General features: G+C 38.4%; 1 protein-coding gene across 1 annotated transcript in view; it reads left to right on the top strand.

The window, feature by feature from the left end:
• SLC13A1 (solute carrier family 13 member 1) overlaps positions 1-14,285 on the top strand; it is a gene marked incomplete at both ends in the record, with an annotated part of 74,191 nt that overhangs the window by 33,040 nt on the left and 26,866 nt on the right. The window contains one exon of the mRNA XM_082662026.1: positions 12,293-12,444. Coding sequence (XP_082518152.1) covers positions 12,293-12,444 — 152 coding nt within the window. The remainder of the gene's footprint in view (positions 1-12,292; positions 12,445-14,285) is intronic.

The raw sequence follows: 14,285 nt of genomic DNA on the forward strand, positions 1-14,285 counted from the left end.
AGGATTGCATATTTTCAACTTACTGGGTGCAGTATTTTCCAAGTCTATTAGATCAAGTTTGCCAGTTGTGATTTTCAAATTGTCTGTGACCTAACAATTTTTTGTCTGCTTAACCCAGCAATTAATGCAACTGTTTTGTTAAAAATCTCCCTCCATGATGTGGCTATATCTATTTCTCCTGATAGTTCTGTCAATTTTGGTTTCTATACATTTTCAGATTATGTTATTATGTCCCTATCACGTAATAATGTTTAGAATGTTTATATGTTCTGGTTAATTAACACTTTTACCATTTTGCAGTGTCCCTCTCAATCTATGGTAATGTTTTGGGGTCTTTGAGTTTGTCTGATGATAATGTAATAGCAATGCCAGCTTTCTTTAGGTTAGTGTTTACCTGACATTACTTCTATCCTTTCACTTTCAACAGTTCTATGTCCTTATACTTTAGATGTTTCTCTTATAAAAAGCATATTGTTGGCTTTTGCATTTTTATCCAGGTTAGAAATTTTTGCCTGACAAGTTTGATCCCCTTGAACTCTGTGACTTTATAAATTTAGAATAATTTTTAGTGCCAGATTTCTATTTTTTCTAAATATTTATTCTTTCCATCTCTCTTTCCTGCATTCTTTTTTATTTTCTTTTTGTTCTTTATTATTTATATCATCCTACACACACACACACACACACACACACACACACACTTATACTGACGTCCTATGCTGCTATATTATTTATATATCATTTCAGTCATTTTTACCACTATAAAAAGAACAGGATTTTTTTCTAATAGCATGTATGTTTTGATTTTTTGCTCTTCACTAAGAAATTACAAAGGAAGCTTCTACATACTTAACATTTAGGATATAACATTTTGTAAAATAAATCCTGGATTTAATTGATTTTTGACATTGCTAGAAACAGAATTTTTATGAAAAGTTCTGTCTCGAGTGCTAAATTTTGAATATCTATTTGTTATACTATTACTATATAAACAAATATCCCAATTCACAATATGCATCATAATTCTTTATTAACTACAGTGGATATAAATCCTATTTCAAGGAGTCTTATTGATAACTTCAAATTTGTTACCAGCTCTTCTGAGTTGTTCAGGTTATTGCTAATTAGATCTTCTCTAGATCTTCATGAAGAATTCATATTACAAGTAGGAGAAGGATATCCTCTTATATTTTCTTGTATTATTTTCATTCTAGGTGTGTGTTTTTTTTTTTTTTACATAAGTCATTTCCTGTAGAAATCATGTACAGCCGTAAGCACATTATGGGAGGGCTAGTTTAATTAAAACTAGGAAGGATAATTTGTTATCCACTTACCAAGCCCATATAAACTCAATATGCCAAGAGTGAACGAAGTGGGCAGGGCCCTATTGTCAGTCCCTCTGTGCACATGGAGCTTTCCTCTCCTCTCCCTTTACCTCCATCATCCACCAATGTATGGGCCATGAAGGCACTAAGGTCAATCTGTGCAATAATTATTAGTCAAGAATCATTTATTTCTTGGGGATTTTTTAATATAAAAAGAGAAATATCGTGTCTTCCAATAAGATGGCAGATTGAATAGGTCCATTTACCTTCACTCTATCCCAAATCTCCATTAAAACAAGAATAGATTTTTAAGTCATATGTCACAGTTATAAAAATATCAAGAGAGGAGATGACAGCAAAATCATTTTGGAAGCTGGAAAGTTAAAGATGCCTCAGTTATCCCATGAAAGTGGAATTCTAAGTCAACAGTAAGTTACAGAAGTAAGCAATCTCAAGTCCATTCTCCAGTAGGTCTGCGTCTTTATTCCTGTCCTGCCCCTAGCTTCTTCATGACCTTTTTTTTTTTTTTTTTAGATTCCATATATATGTGTTAGCATACAGTATTTGTTTTTCTCTTTCTGACTTACTTCACTCTGTATGACAGACTCTAGGTCCATCCACCTCACAACAAATAACTCAATTTCGTTTATTTTTATGGCTGAGTAATATTCCATTGTATATATGTACCACATCTTCTTTATCGGGCTGGGGGAAGGGTAAGCTGGGACGAAGTGAGAGAGTGGCATGGACATATATACACTACCAAATGTAAAATAGATAGCTAGTGGGAAGCAGCCGCATAGCACAGGGAGATCAGCTCGGTGCTTTGTGTCCACCTAGAGGGGTGGGATAGGGAGGGTGGGAGGGAGGGAGACACAAGAGGGAGGGGATGTGGGGACATACGTATATGTATAACTGATTCACTTTGTTATAAAGCAGAAATTAACAGACCACTGTAAAGCAATTATACTCCAATAAAGATGTAAAAAAAAAAAATCTAATTTACCTAGCAGCAGCCCTCAAAGTTTTTAAAAATGTTGAAAAGTGAGGGTAAGTAAAAAAATTTTATGGAACAGTTAAATCCACAAATTTCTTCCCAACCTCTACATGGATGCAGCTGCTCCTCCTCCACCAAACGGAAGTGTAGTCTTTATTTATTTTTTGCGGTACGCGGGCCTCTCACCATTGTGGCCTCTCCCATTGCGGAGCACAGGCTCCGGACGCGCAGGCTCAGCGGCCATGGCTCACGGGCCTAGCCGCTCCGCGGCATGTGGGATCTTCCCGGGCCGGGGCACAAACCCGCGTCCCCTGCATCAGCAGGCGGACTCTCAACCACTGCGCCACCAGGGAAGCCGGGAAGTGCAGTCTTTTTACACAGTAAAGCAGACAGGAAGGAGTTCAGGGTCAGGAACAGATTTCACAATGAAAACAGGGACACTGAGTGACAGTTAATATGTTGAATGGTGAGAGCCCCACCTTCCACCCCACTGTCCCCAACAGCCAGGCCTATTCCCTCCAGGTGACAGTAGGCAAGGAACCAGGAGGTTTTTCTTTGGGGAATGCAATGAGCACAAGAGAAAAGATGAAAATATATAGCATTGGGTTTTCTCAAAAAAAGCTCCAGTCAGATGATACTATATATGTGCCCACAGTCAACAACAAATCCCAAAGCACATGTACAGGACTTCCAACCAGCTTTTCACTGCCTTAAATATGAGCAAACCACCAAAGTTCCTGGATATCTGAAGACAGCCTCAGGCATGAAAGAGAGAGACCCAAACAAACAAAAAGGAGACAGAAACTTGCAGGAAACAGAGACTGTGCAAGAAGCTGAAAACACAGACAAGAAACTATCATTAATATATTCAGAGAGGTGAACAAAGAAATTGCATTCATGAAATATGAATGACATTCTATAAAAGAGGCACGAGAAGCAAAAAATAAATATATAAATAGAAAATACATAAAATACAAAATATTAATATAATGTAAAGATATAAAACATAAGTGGAAATTTTAGTATACAAGGAAGAAACAAGATAAGAAAATAATAGGAGTTTCAGAAAAAGAATAGAGAAAACTGAGATTACATCAAAACTCAAGAAAACTTCCATAAAAGAAGAGTATAATTTTTATGACATAAAGTCCCGCTGCGTGCCAGCAAAATTGACGAAACAGATGCACACAGGGAAGGGCACTGAGAGTTCAGAACATGGTGAATGAAGAGAGACCCTAAAAGTTTCCAGAAAGGGGGAAAAACAGATTCCTTAAGATGAAAAGAATGGCAGAAGACTTCTTTATACCAACACTGGGAACTCCCAGGCAATAAGGGGGAAATGGCTTCAAGGAAGAAAATGACTAGATGTAGGACAAGCAGAAAAGCCCTGGAAGAGATGTCTCTTAAGACAATGGAATTGGTAGAATATTTGATGTAGATTAGGTGTTCTGTCACTTGATTGTTCGAAGGGAAGATTTAAACAACCAGGGAATACTTGGGGCTGATTTAGTGGTATCCACTTAGAAAGCTAAGCAAGTAAGCGGGGGACACAAAACAGGAAAAGTAATATAAATCCCATTGCTCAGCTGTTAACAGATATCTAGACAACATTCTGAACACTGAACTCTGCTCTAAGCAAACTTATGATATAGCCATAATGGGAGAACGATGGAGACATGAAAAGTGTAAGTGTGTTCAGTGGAGGATGCTGTGAAAGATAGCTAAATTCTCATCATCTAACATAGTGGAGTTTTAACTGTAATGCCTTCAACTGAGAAATCAAGAGATGGTATCATATGAATACTGTTAAAGTAAGTGCAAATAAATGTCCAAAAAGAGCTGGAAGATTTTAAACTGGCTGTCTTTGGCAAGCAGAAAATGGTTAGCAGGAACTAATATTTTGTGCAATTTGCCTTGAATAAATATAGAAATATAAATAGAACCCCTAATGTTTTTATACCACACTCACCCAAATGAGTTATTTTGTACACTGCCTTGGAGACCACTGGTTTAGTTCATGGTGATTCTTGTATGCATTATTAGCACCCGGGGTTGGTGCTAATCACTGGAGTCTGCAATCACTACCACCAGGTGGCAATAGTGAGTTATATCTGGACCTGCAGGATTTCTGTTCAGAAATGACCCTTGAGCACCACCCAGTTATCTTAGGATTCTGAATTTGGTCATGTCCTGGACAAAATGTTCTCAGTCACTTGAAAGAAGTTGTGAGACATACTCACAAGGTCTTAGATGTCATATATATGTGGGAAATACGAATGTACGATGACAACTGGGATTGAATAAAAACACACTAAGCAATATGAAATGTAATTAAATGTAAAGATTTAGATGTAGGCTAAAAAACTCACATAAATAAAAAGTGTTCTGGAAGGCAAGATGACACAAGGGAAATTACTGAGAGGGAACTTGGATACACAGAAATCTGCTTCAATTCTGCTGTGACCATTATGTCACACTGAGATTTATTTTTGCTCTTCTGAAAATTTAGGTCTGTGTACCAGATTATCTCTAAATACTATCTGTTCTAATAGTCTATGATTCTTTTATATATTAAAAAAACTTTTTTATGATTGTGGAAGATACAAAAAGTATCAAGAAGGTAGCACGTACTCTCATATCTTGACACATTTCATTTCAGTCTTATTTCTAGGCACATATGTGTATGTAGATATATTTTTTATTTTTTTAAAAATTACATTGTTCTATACATTTAATTTCACAGAAGTCTCTCATCATGAAACATAAAACAAGTACTTTCCCATTCACAGTATAGCCATGGCAATGTCCTTTGGTCACCAGCACAAGAGGTTTTCTCTGGCCACTTCATCCCTGACTGTCTCCAGCCTCACCCCTCTAGACACTTTGCTTCTCCCTTCTTCACTTTGGATTTTTTTTTCTCTCCCAAACTCCTAGGAGAAAATATACCCCCCCCCCAATTCCTTCTCCACTCATGGAAAAATGTAATGATTAGTCTGATAATCTGCAAATATGTGCTCTCAGGGTCTGAATCTTACTTTCTACCCTGAGTGACTTATTCCAACACCCTCTTAGATTAGGGTCAAACACTTGGTCTCAGGTTGAAACTACTGCCTTGAGCAGAAGATTAATTTGCTAAGGACACCCCCCACTCCCTTTTATAGTTTCTGTACCAATCGTTGGCTTAATTAGTGGCTCATCTCAGACTTCCTTAAGAGCTGTATTTTCCTGCCCATTGCCCTCTACTACTATCCCTCTGGTCCTCAACTTTTACCCCTTACTGCAGTATCATCTCTTCACAGTAGTTCAGTCCAGCAATCACAGGCCCTAAGTAAAAATAACAGTAGAGCTGACTGCATGGGATTCATGTTTACTGGCTAGATAACGCAAGTGGTGCGCCCCATGCCACCTCCCAAAGACCTCCGCTTAACCCTTGATGTGTTTTATGATATATTACCATTACCATTTACTGCAGGACTTGAATTTAACTTGAATTTGTAATGCTTTTCTAAATTGTCCACGATATTTGCAGAAACATCACCTTTTGTGCTGTAGCATTCATGTATGTTTTAAAGTCTTTATATAGGAAAAAAGTACAAGAAGTCCATAAGGTCTAAAGCATGCAAATATGTCAATATTTTTCTATTTTGATTTTTTAATTTTATACCTGTCAGTGCAGTTTTATCATTTTATATATATGACTGCATATATACATATATGAAGTCCAATTTTTTATGAAATCCAATTTTTTTCTTTGTATTTTTGAAAGTTTTAATGTGATGATGAGAAATTACATGCACATTACATCTTTAAGTTTCCATCTTATTATCAATTTAATAATATCCAAATTATATATCACTTTCTGATTTGTGTTTGAAGTCTCTCCTTTAGTAAATAGCTAATAGTTAAGCCCTAAGTTTCATTTGTCATTTTGTATCACTGATAAGAACTTTTAAACTTATTTTACTCTTTTATTTACATATCCTTTATTTTTCAAATTTTCAATGGAAAGTTTTATCATGTAGAAAATACAAATCATTCCCATGTAGGAAATATAAGGCAAAGGGAGACATCTGTAAATTAATTTATTTGGGGTGAAGGGTAGATACCTTTGGGGGCTAACCTTTAAGTTAATTAGAAAGTAAAAGGCAAATTACAATCCAATGTCCTGACCCTGCCATGCTAAATGCCATTCCCACATCCATGATGGCTTTTAGTGAGCAGACATTTTTTCCTATCATGATTTCTCAAAAGGATCTTTCAGTGCCGATGTCACACACAGCATGCTTATCTGTATGAAATGGGGCAATTCTTCTGTCTGCATATTTCTTAAATACATCCAGTTCTTTTTTTTTTTTAAAGGCTCAGTGTGCAAGACAGGTCTGAAATAGGCAAGAACTGGAGACCTATAAAGAGGTGATTACAGTAACTCAAATCAGAGATAACGATGACTTAGACCAAACTTGATGGTGGAGATGGAAAAAACCCAACAGACTCCAGATGTATTTAAGAAGATACAATTGACAGGAGTTGGTGGGATGAGGAAAAGAATGATTTCAAGGAGGATGAGAAATATTGTGTAGTGGCTGAGGGTATGAGCCCTCCATGGTCTCAAAATTCAAGTCTACCATTTCCAGGCTCTACAACCTTGGGAAGCCATTTAACCTCTCTGTGCTTCATGTCTTCATGTGTAAAGTGGGATACTAGCAGTACTACCCTCATTGTGTTTTAAGAAAAATGTGAATTAAATCATTTATTTGATTTTAACCTGAAGCAGTGCTTTTGCATACTAGGCACACTCTAAGTGTTTGTAATCGTGGTGATGGTGATGCTATTAGCTTATACAGATGATCCTGAAGAAGAACAGGGCTTGAGGAAGGAAATAATGAGTTCGGTTTTGAACATTTGGGGATTGGAGTTTTATTTAAGACATTCAAATTATGTCGAACAGACAATTGGATTGATAGGTCTAAAAGGAGAAGTCTGGCTGAAAACAAGTTTGGTGGTCTGGTTTTATCTTTCATTAAAACAATGAAAGCATATGAGATTTCCTAAGGAGAAATATTACTATGAGAAGAGACAAGTACTTATGACAGAGTTTCAAGAAATTCCAGTTTTAAGGAAGGATCAAGGAAAATGAACTGGCAAGGGAGACAGAGGAACAGGCAGAAATGTAGAAGAAAACCCAGAGGACTGAGATATCACAGAGCCCAAAGAAGAGGTCTGCAGCAGGAAGGAGTGATCAACTATCTTAGGTGCTGCTGAGAGGTCTACAAACCTGACACTGAACAATATCTATTGGGTTTAGTAATATGAAGGTTGTCAATAATCACAGCAAGTACGTATTGGTGGATTGAAGAAACAGAAGCCAGATTGGAGAGGTTAAAGCAATGGAGTCAGTGAATGCAGACAACTCTTTTGAGTAGTTTGGCTGTGAAAATGGATGTGCTGTGGGCAGTAGTTTCATTGAGAGGGGGGTTAAGAAGGCCTTCTGTTTTTCTTTTGGAAAGATGACTTGAAAATGATTAAACTTTGGTGGGAAAATTCTAGTGAAGTCTATTGTGTAAGGTTTCTGAGGAGGCCTGAGAGATTGGGGTTCAGAAACTAGTTGGAGGAGAGAGATTTACTCTCTTTGTATGTAGATATGGAAGGAAGGGCAGATGCAAGTATGTTTCCACCTTTGACAGGGAGACTTCTACCAGCTTCTATTTTCTGTGTGGAATAGGAGGCAGAGCTACCCGTGAAGAGTGAGAGGAGGGAGGTGAAAAGAGAAGTGGGAAGGTTTTAAGTTTTCTTGTGGAGACAGGTAGAATCATTTGGTGAGAGAAACACAGCAGGGTAGAGGTACAGCAGTAACAAAGCAGTTGAAAGTTGTGACCATGAATGTTGGGAGCCTAATCTCCTCTACTGTGTGTAATTTTTTCTTTTTTTTTTTTATAAATTTATTTATTTATTTTTGGCTGCATTGGGTCTTCGTTGCTGTACATGGGCTTTCTCTAGTTTCGGCGAGCGGGGGCTACTCTTTGTTGTGGTGCGCGGGCTCCTCATGCGGTGGCTTCTCTTGTTGCAGAGCATGGGCTCTAGAGCACAGGCTCAGTAGTTGTGGTGCACAGGCTTAGTTGCTCTGCGGCCTGTGGGATCTTCCCGGACCAGGGCTCGAACCCGTGTCCGCTGCATTGGCAGGTGGATTCTTAACCACTGCGCCACCAGGGAAGCCCTACTCTGTAATTTTCATCAACAGAACTTGGCTGCTCAGGGGCAGACGTGACGCAGAGAAAGTAAATTGTTGGGTTAATCCAAAGTTAACATTTTGCTAAAGAACTATCATTCTGAAGAGAGACAAGAGAGTTTAGGGTTTTGCTGAGAAGGTTACTGATGGTGGTGATGGCTTCATGGGTATATAATTATTCTCAAACTCATCAAGTTGTATATATTAAATACGTACAACATTTTACATATCAATCATACCTCAATCAAGTGGTTTTAAAAATAAATGCATTTGGGGCTTCCCTGGTGGCGCAGTGGTTGAGAGTCCGCCTTCCGATGCAGGGGACACGGGTTCGTGCGCCGGTCCGGAAAGATGCCACATGCCGCCGAGCGGCTGAGCCCGTGAGCCATGCCCGCTGAGCCTGCGCTTCCGGAGCCTGTGCTCCGCAATGGGAGAGGCCACAACAGTGAGAGGCCCGCGTACCGCAAAAAAATAAAAATAAAAATATAAAAATAAATGCTTTTGACCACCTAGAGGGGTGGGATAGGGAGGGTGGGAGGGAGGGAGACGCAAGAGGGAGGAGATATGGGGATGTATGTATATGTATAACTGATTCACCTTGTTATAAAGCAGAAACTAACACACCATTGTCAAGCAATTATACCCCAATAAAGATGTTAAAAAAAAAATGCCTTAAAAAAGAAAGTTACTGAATTGGTTTACCAAGAAATCTAAACTGGATAAGAAAGGAAGTGAAGAAAGGAGAGGACCAAACTATTGGGAATAATAACTAGATGCTTTAGTGACCAAGACTTGTCAATAGAGTCAAAGGACAACAGGGACAGAAGTAATTCAACAGCTAAGTTGGAAAAGAAGCTGTGGTAAACTGCAGAATTCTTGGTTAATGGAGTGGTAAAACAAGGCTCTTCCTATCCCTGAAGAACTATCATATCAAGCACATCCCATAAGTATTCCTGTGTTTTACTTACACAGGATTTGCAAAGCAAGTGACCAAAAAACAGTTTTAGACTCTTAAATTTAGTGTTGAAAATGAGAAGGTTGAGAGACAGTCTACCTTTGGAGAAATTCAGAATATTTTCCTAAACTCCAACTTGTATGATCAATTTTTGGCAGGGGAGCCTTCCATTTACCTCGAGACAGTGCAATAGATATTGAGGAATCACCACTTGGAAAACTTGAAACTCTGTTTCTTAGAGATCAGTGGACTGGTATTTGACATACTCTTGAAACATTTAAAAGTGAAAGTCACTGCTGAGTCTCCTTATCTAATGGAGAGTCAGCTGCTCTTTCACTGCAAACGGAGCAGAGGTGCCTGTTTCCCATGAGCCAGATGTATGACAGGAGTGGTATTTGGGGTCATTTTAAAAGCAACTTTCCCCAAGACAGCTTCTTGACAGGGCAAGGCGACCTCTGCATCAAGAGATCGGGTGACCATCACATGCAGAAACCACAGGGTGTCATAGTGGAAGAGGTGCATTACTCCACAGAAGGAGCAGCAACCTGATGTTCTTATTTGGGTGACAGGAATCTCTAAAAGCACCATGACGCATAAAATCCATAATACCACCCACCAGATGAGGCCATCTGGAACATCCATCAAACATAAAGAGAAATCTGTATGTCTTCTTTGGAGAAATGTCTATTTAGGTCTTCTGCCCATTTTTGGATTGGGTTTTTTTTTTTTTTTTTTGGTATTGAGCTGCATGAGCTGCTTGTATATTTTGGAGGTTAATCCTTTGTCAGTTGCTTCATTTGCAAATATTTTCTCCCATTCTGAGCACTGTCTTTTCGTCTTGTTTATGGCTTCCTTTGCTATGCAAATGGACATATATACACTACCAAATGTAAAATAGATAGCTAGTGGGAAGCAGCCACATAGCACAGGGAGATCAGCTCGGTGCTTTGTGAACACCTAGAGGGGTGGGATAGGGAGGGTGGGAGGGAGGGAGACGCAAGCCAAGCGGGAAGAGATATGGGAACATATGTATATGTATAACTGATTCACTTTGTTATAAAGCAGAAACTAACACACCATTGTAAAGCAATTATACTCCAATAAAGATGTTAAAAAAAAAAACCCATAAAGAGTACTAACATCGTATCTTATTTAAACCAGTCAACTAAGACCTCTCCTAATCCTTACTGCTCTTCTCCCGATACTGTCTATCCCTTGCCACTCCAAATATGGAGGATTTAGAAACTTGAACTAGCAAATGGTGGGAGAAACTGGAGCTAGAAGAGAGAGAACAATACAAACCCACAAACCTACTTCCAACTATGGGCTTTTCAGCAAGCCTGATCTAGGGGACAAGCAAAAGTTTAACTTTACTAAAGTTTGGACTTTTGCTAGTAGAGGACTCTTTATTTCAGCTACTGAAATGAGGTTGCTTTTTTTTTATTAAAACTAAACATGACTGAAAGACTCTATTAAATGAAGTGACCAAAAATGTTATAGATTCTACTCCAGATTTCACCCCAGGGATAGCAAGAATCAGACCAACCTCAGAGTGTGTTACATGGATCACAGGTGAGAGAAGGAATGAAGTTGCTTTTGTATTGCACCTTAGGGAGCTCTATTCTTAAACAGAAACATTAGAAATAGTGATTTTTTTCAGATGGAGCCATCTGAGGATGTGCTATTGTCCAGGAACTAGAGGAGAGGGTGACAGGAAGAGCGGAGTCGAAGGTCTCTGGAAATGAGATTTAAGAAATGTGTAAAGCCAGGATATTTAAGGCGTTACTCATGAAGACGGTATAGTTATCCAGATGCTGACAGGATTTGCAGGATGAGGAATGTTGTGTGCCAGATGGGCATGTCATCTTAAGTGATGGCAGTGGGTGACTGGGAGATCAGAACATCCTGTTCAAAAGAATAGGCAGAGAAAGAGCCAAATTATATGAGCCTTAAAGAGAAATCGATTAGTTTTCATGTCAGTAGAGGATTAATGTTCTAGAAGAGGGTTGGGAACAAGGAGGACACTTACTCTCTCTCTCAACAGTGAAGTACAGAGGGTGAAAACGTTCAATTTCACAAGTAGTGGTATCCTCTGGGGAGGATCAGTGAAAGTGCCAAATAAAGAAACACTCCAACAAGAGGTTTAGGAATTCACTGACCATGTACCACCAGTTCAGAGGGAAAACCCTGGAAAGATTTGGGAGTGTTTGGTGAGAAGGGAAGAAAGGAAGTTAAGAGTTGGCTCAGGAATAAGAAAGAAGGATGAATGAATGAAACTGTGTAAAGTATTTCAGTGGTTATGTATTTTTATTGTTAACATTTCTATTGATGGAAAGATAAATGTTGCATTATTGGGCTGCCATAACAAAATACCATAGACCGGGTGACTTAAAAAGCAGGAACTTATTTCTCCCAGTTCTAGAACCTGAAAATCCAAGATCAAGGTACCAGCAGGATTAGTGTCTGATGAGAGCTCTCTCCTTAGGTTGCAGATGGCTGCTTTCCCTCTGTGATCTCACATGGCAGAGAGAGAAAGATCAAGCTCTCTGGTGCCTCCTCTTACAAGAGCACTAATCCCATCATGCAAGGCCCCGACCATCATGACCTCATCTAACCCTATTACCTCCCAGAGTCTCCACCTCCAAATACCATCTGATTGAGGGTTAGGGCTTTCAACATATGAATTTTGCGGTGGGGTGGACACAAACATTCAGCCCATAACAAATGCTATTACTGCTTGTTATGACCACAAACAGAGCTGTTCTCATGTACGTTTTATTGTTGAACAGAATTCAGGCACAGGAAACAAATATCGAACAAAGAAGGACCACATGATGTGTAAACTTATGTGCCTGTGCGTTGCTTACTCTTCTACCATTGGTGGATTGACAACGATCACTGGTACCTCCACCAACTTGATCTTCGCTGAGCATTTCAATATGTAAGTAAAATTGTTGGACTGGTGATTTAATAAATGGACAACACACAAATTATAAGAATTATTCTTACTTGTTTCAGAGAATCCAAAGACAGAGATGCTATATTGAGTTAACTCTCCTTTGTTCCCCATCAGGACTTCTATATTTCTAGAAACATGCCCTTCTACTCGTTCCCATGGAGTTAAATATGTAGGGCATAGTGAATTAACAGGTGTTTGCAGATTGCAAGGTCACCTTGAAAGAAATAACTCCTGGATGACCATGCTCACCAAACACAGAAGACACTTTTCATTATAAATAATATTGCAAATGGTAGTTACCTACAAAGAAAGGGGATTGTTCACATGGGACAATTTATGTAGGGTTTTGCAACTGAACTTAAATGATGAGCAGGAAACAGAATTGCTCATTACAGAAAATTTGGTGTTGAGGTTGAAAAAGATTTGAAGGATTGTGCAATTACCAAAAATAGCAGTAACAAAGTATTCTAAGGACAGATGTATGAATCTGAATATAAGTTAATGCTGTGATGTTACTCCAGTGCAGAAAATGGGGAATCCTGGATACAGTCAGAGCACTTGAGTTAAAAATTTCACAACTTTCAGTCACTTACTTTGTGAATTTGAACAATAAAAAGTAAATAACTCTTCCAAGACTTAATTTTTTCATACCTAAAATAGTCACAGTTCATATGATTATTGTGAGAATTAAATGAAGTAGACTACGTAAAAATACTTGGTACCATGTAAGGACTATTGAAGCAATAGTCTGAAAGTCCATGCTTTTTTGTGAGAGCTCAATCTGATCCTGCACCCAAGGTATATTTTCAAGGACTAATAGGACAGATAACTGTCAGAGTGCCTGGAAGGTGGGCATGCTGAGGATGGCCTGGAACAGGATTTAGGTCCTTTTCACAGAAAAATTTAGGAAAACCACACTCTAGGAAACAGATTCAGAAACTCTGTGAACTTTCTGAAATTATTTGCAAGATGTTCCAAGAAATCCAAGATTCAAAAAATGTCACCCTCCGTTGTGGAAAGAATGAGAACTTATGTACAAAAGAGAACACTAACAGAACAGTTTAGGGAATTTGTAACACAGACCTCCATGTGCGCTTATTGTTTCTATTAGTACACAACCATCATGTGTACTCCAACGGCCTACTTAGAAAGGAACCTTAGAAAGACATTTGGTTTATAAGTGGGAGACTTCTAAAATTCCTAGTGCAGAGAGGATTTATCTCATTTATCTCCTAGTTCAAGATAGGAAATGTACTTGATCCCTTTCTGAAAGCTAGACTTCTGTCCTTTCCCACGAATCCCCCAAAGAAAGAGATTCCACATTTCAGTCCTCTCTGCAAATCTCTTTTTCTAAAATTTAGACCAATTTTTTATTTTTTATCTTTGTTGGTGTTAGAGAACTGCTGGTTTCCACCATTCCCATGAAATTACTTGGTATTGTCAAAATGACCACATTGAGTTTGCCCTTGGTCTTTGTGTTCTTGCCCAATGTATCGACAAAATTTTCTTTCTTTTATTTAACTGTTCCTTTGACTCTGAATGCATTCATCCATTTGCAATGACAGATTGAGAGCACTGTAGCACTTTGGGCAAAATGTTTTAGTAACTATTTTCCCCAATTGTCTAATCTTCTAGTTCTTCTAATCATGGGAATTTGGCCAAAATGTTCTTTAAATTTAGAAAATACTTAAAATGTACTTTAAAATTAGTGGTTTTTTTTCTTCAAGTTTTCTTTAACATTAAGAGTTATATGAAGACTGGAAAAAAACTCAAAGTATCCCTTCTTGATAGAAAATATTAAAATAGAAGGGGGAAAACAACCT

Source organism: Grampus griseus (assembly GCF_964374135.1).
Source record: "Grampus griseus genome assembly, chromosome: 9".
NCBI classification, from domain to species: domain Eukaryota; kingdom Metazoa; phylum Chordata; class Mammalia; order Artiodactyla; family Delphinidae; genus Grampus; species Grampus griseus.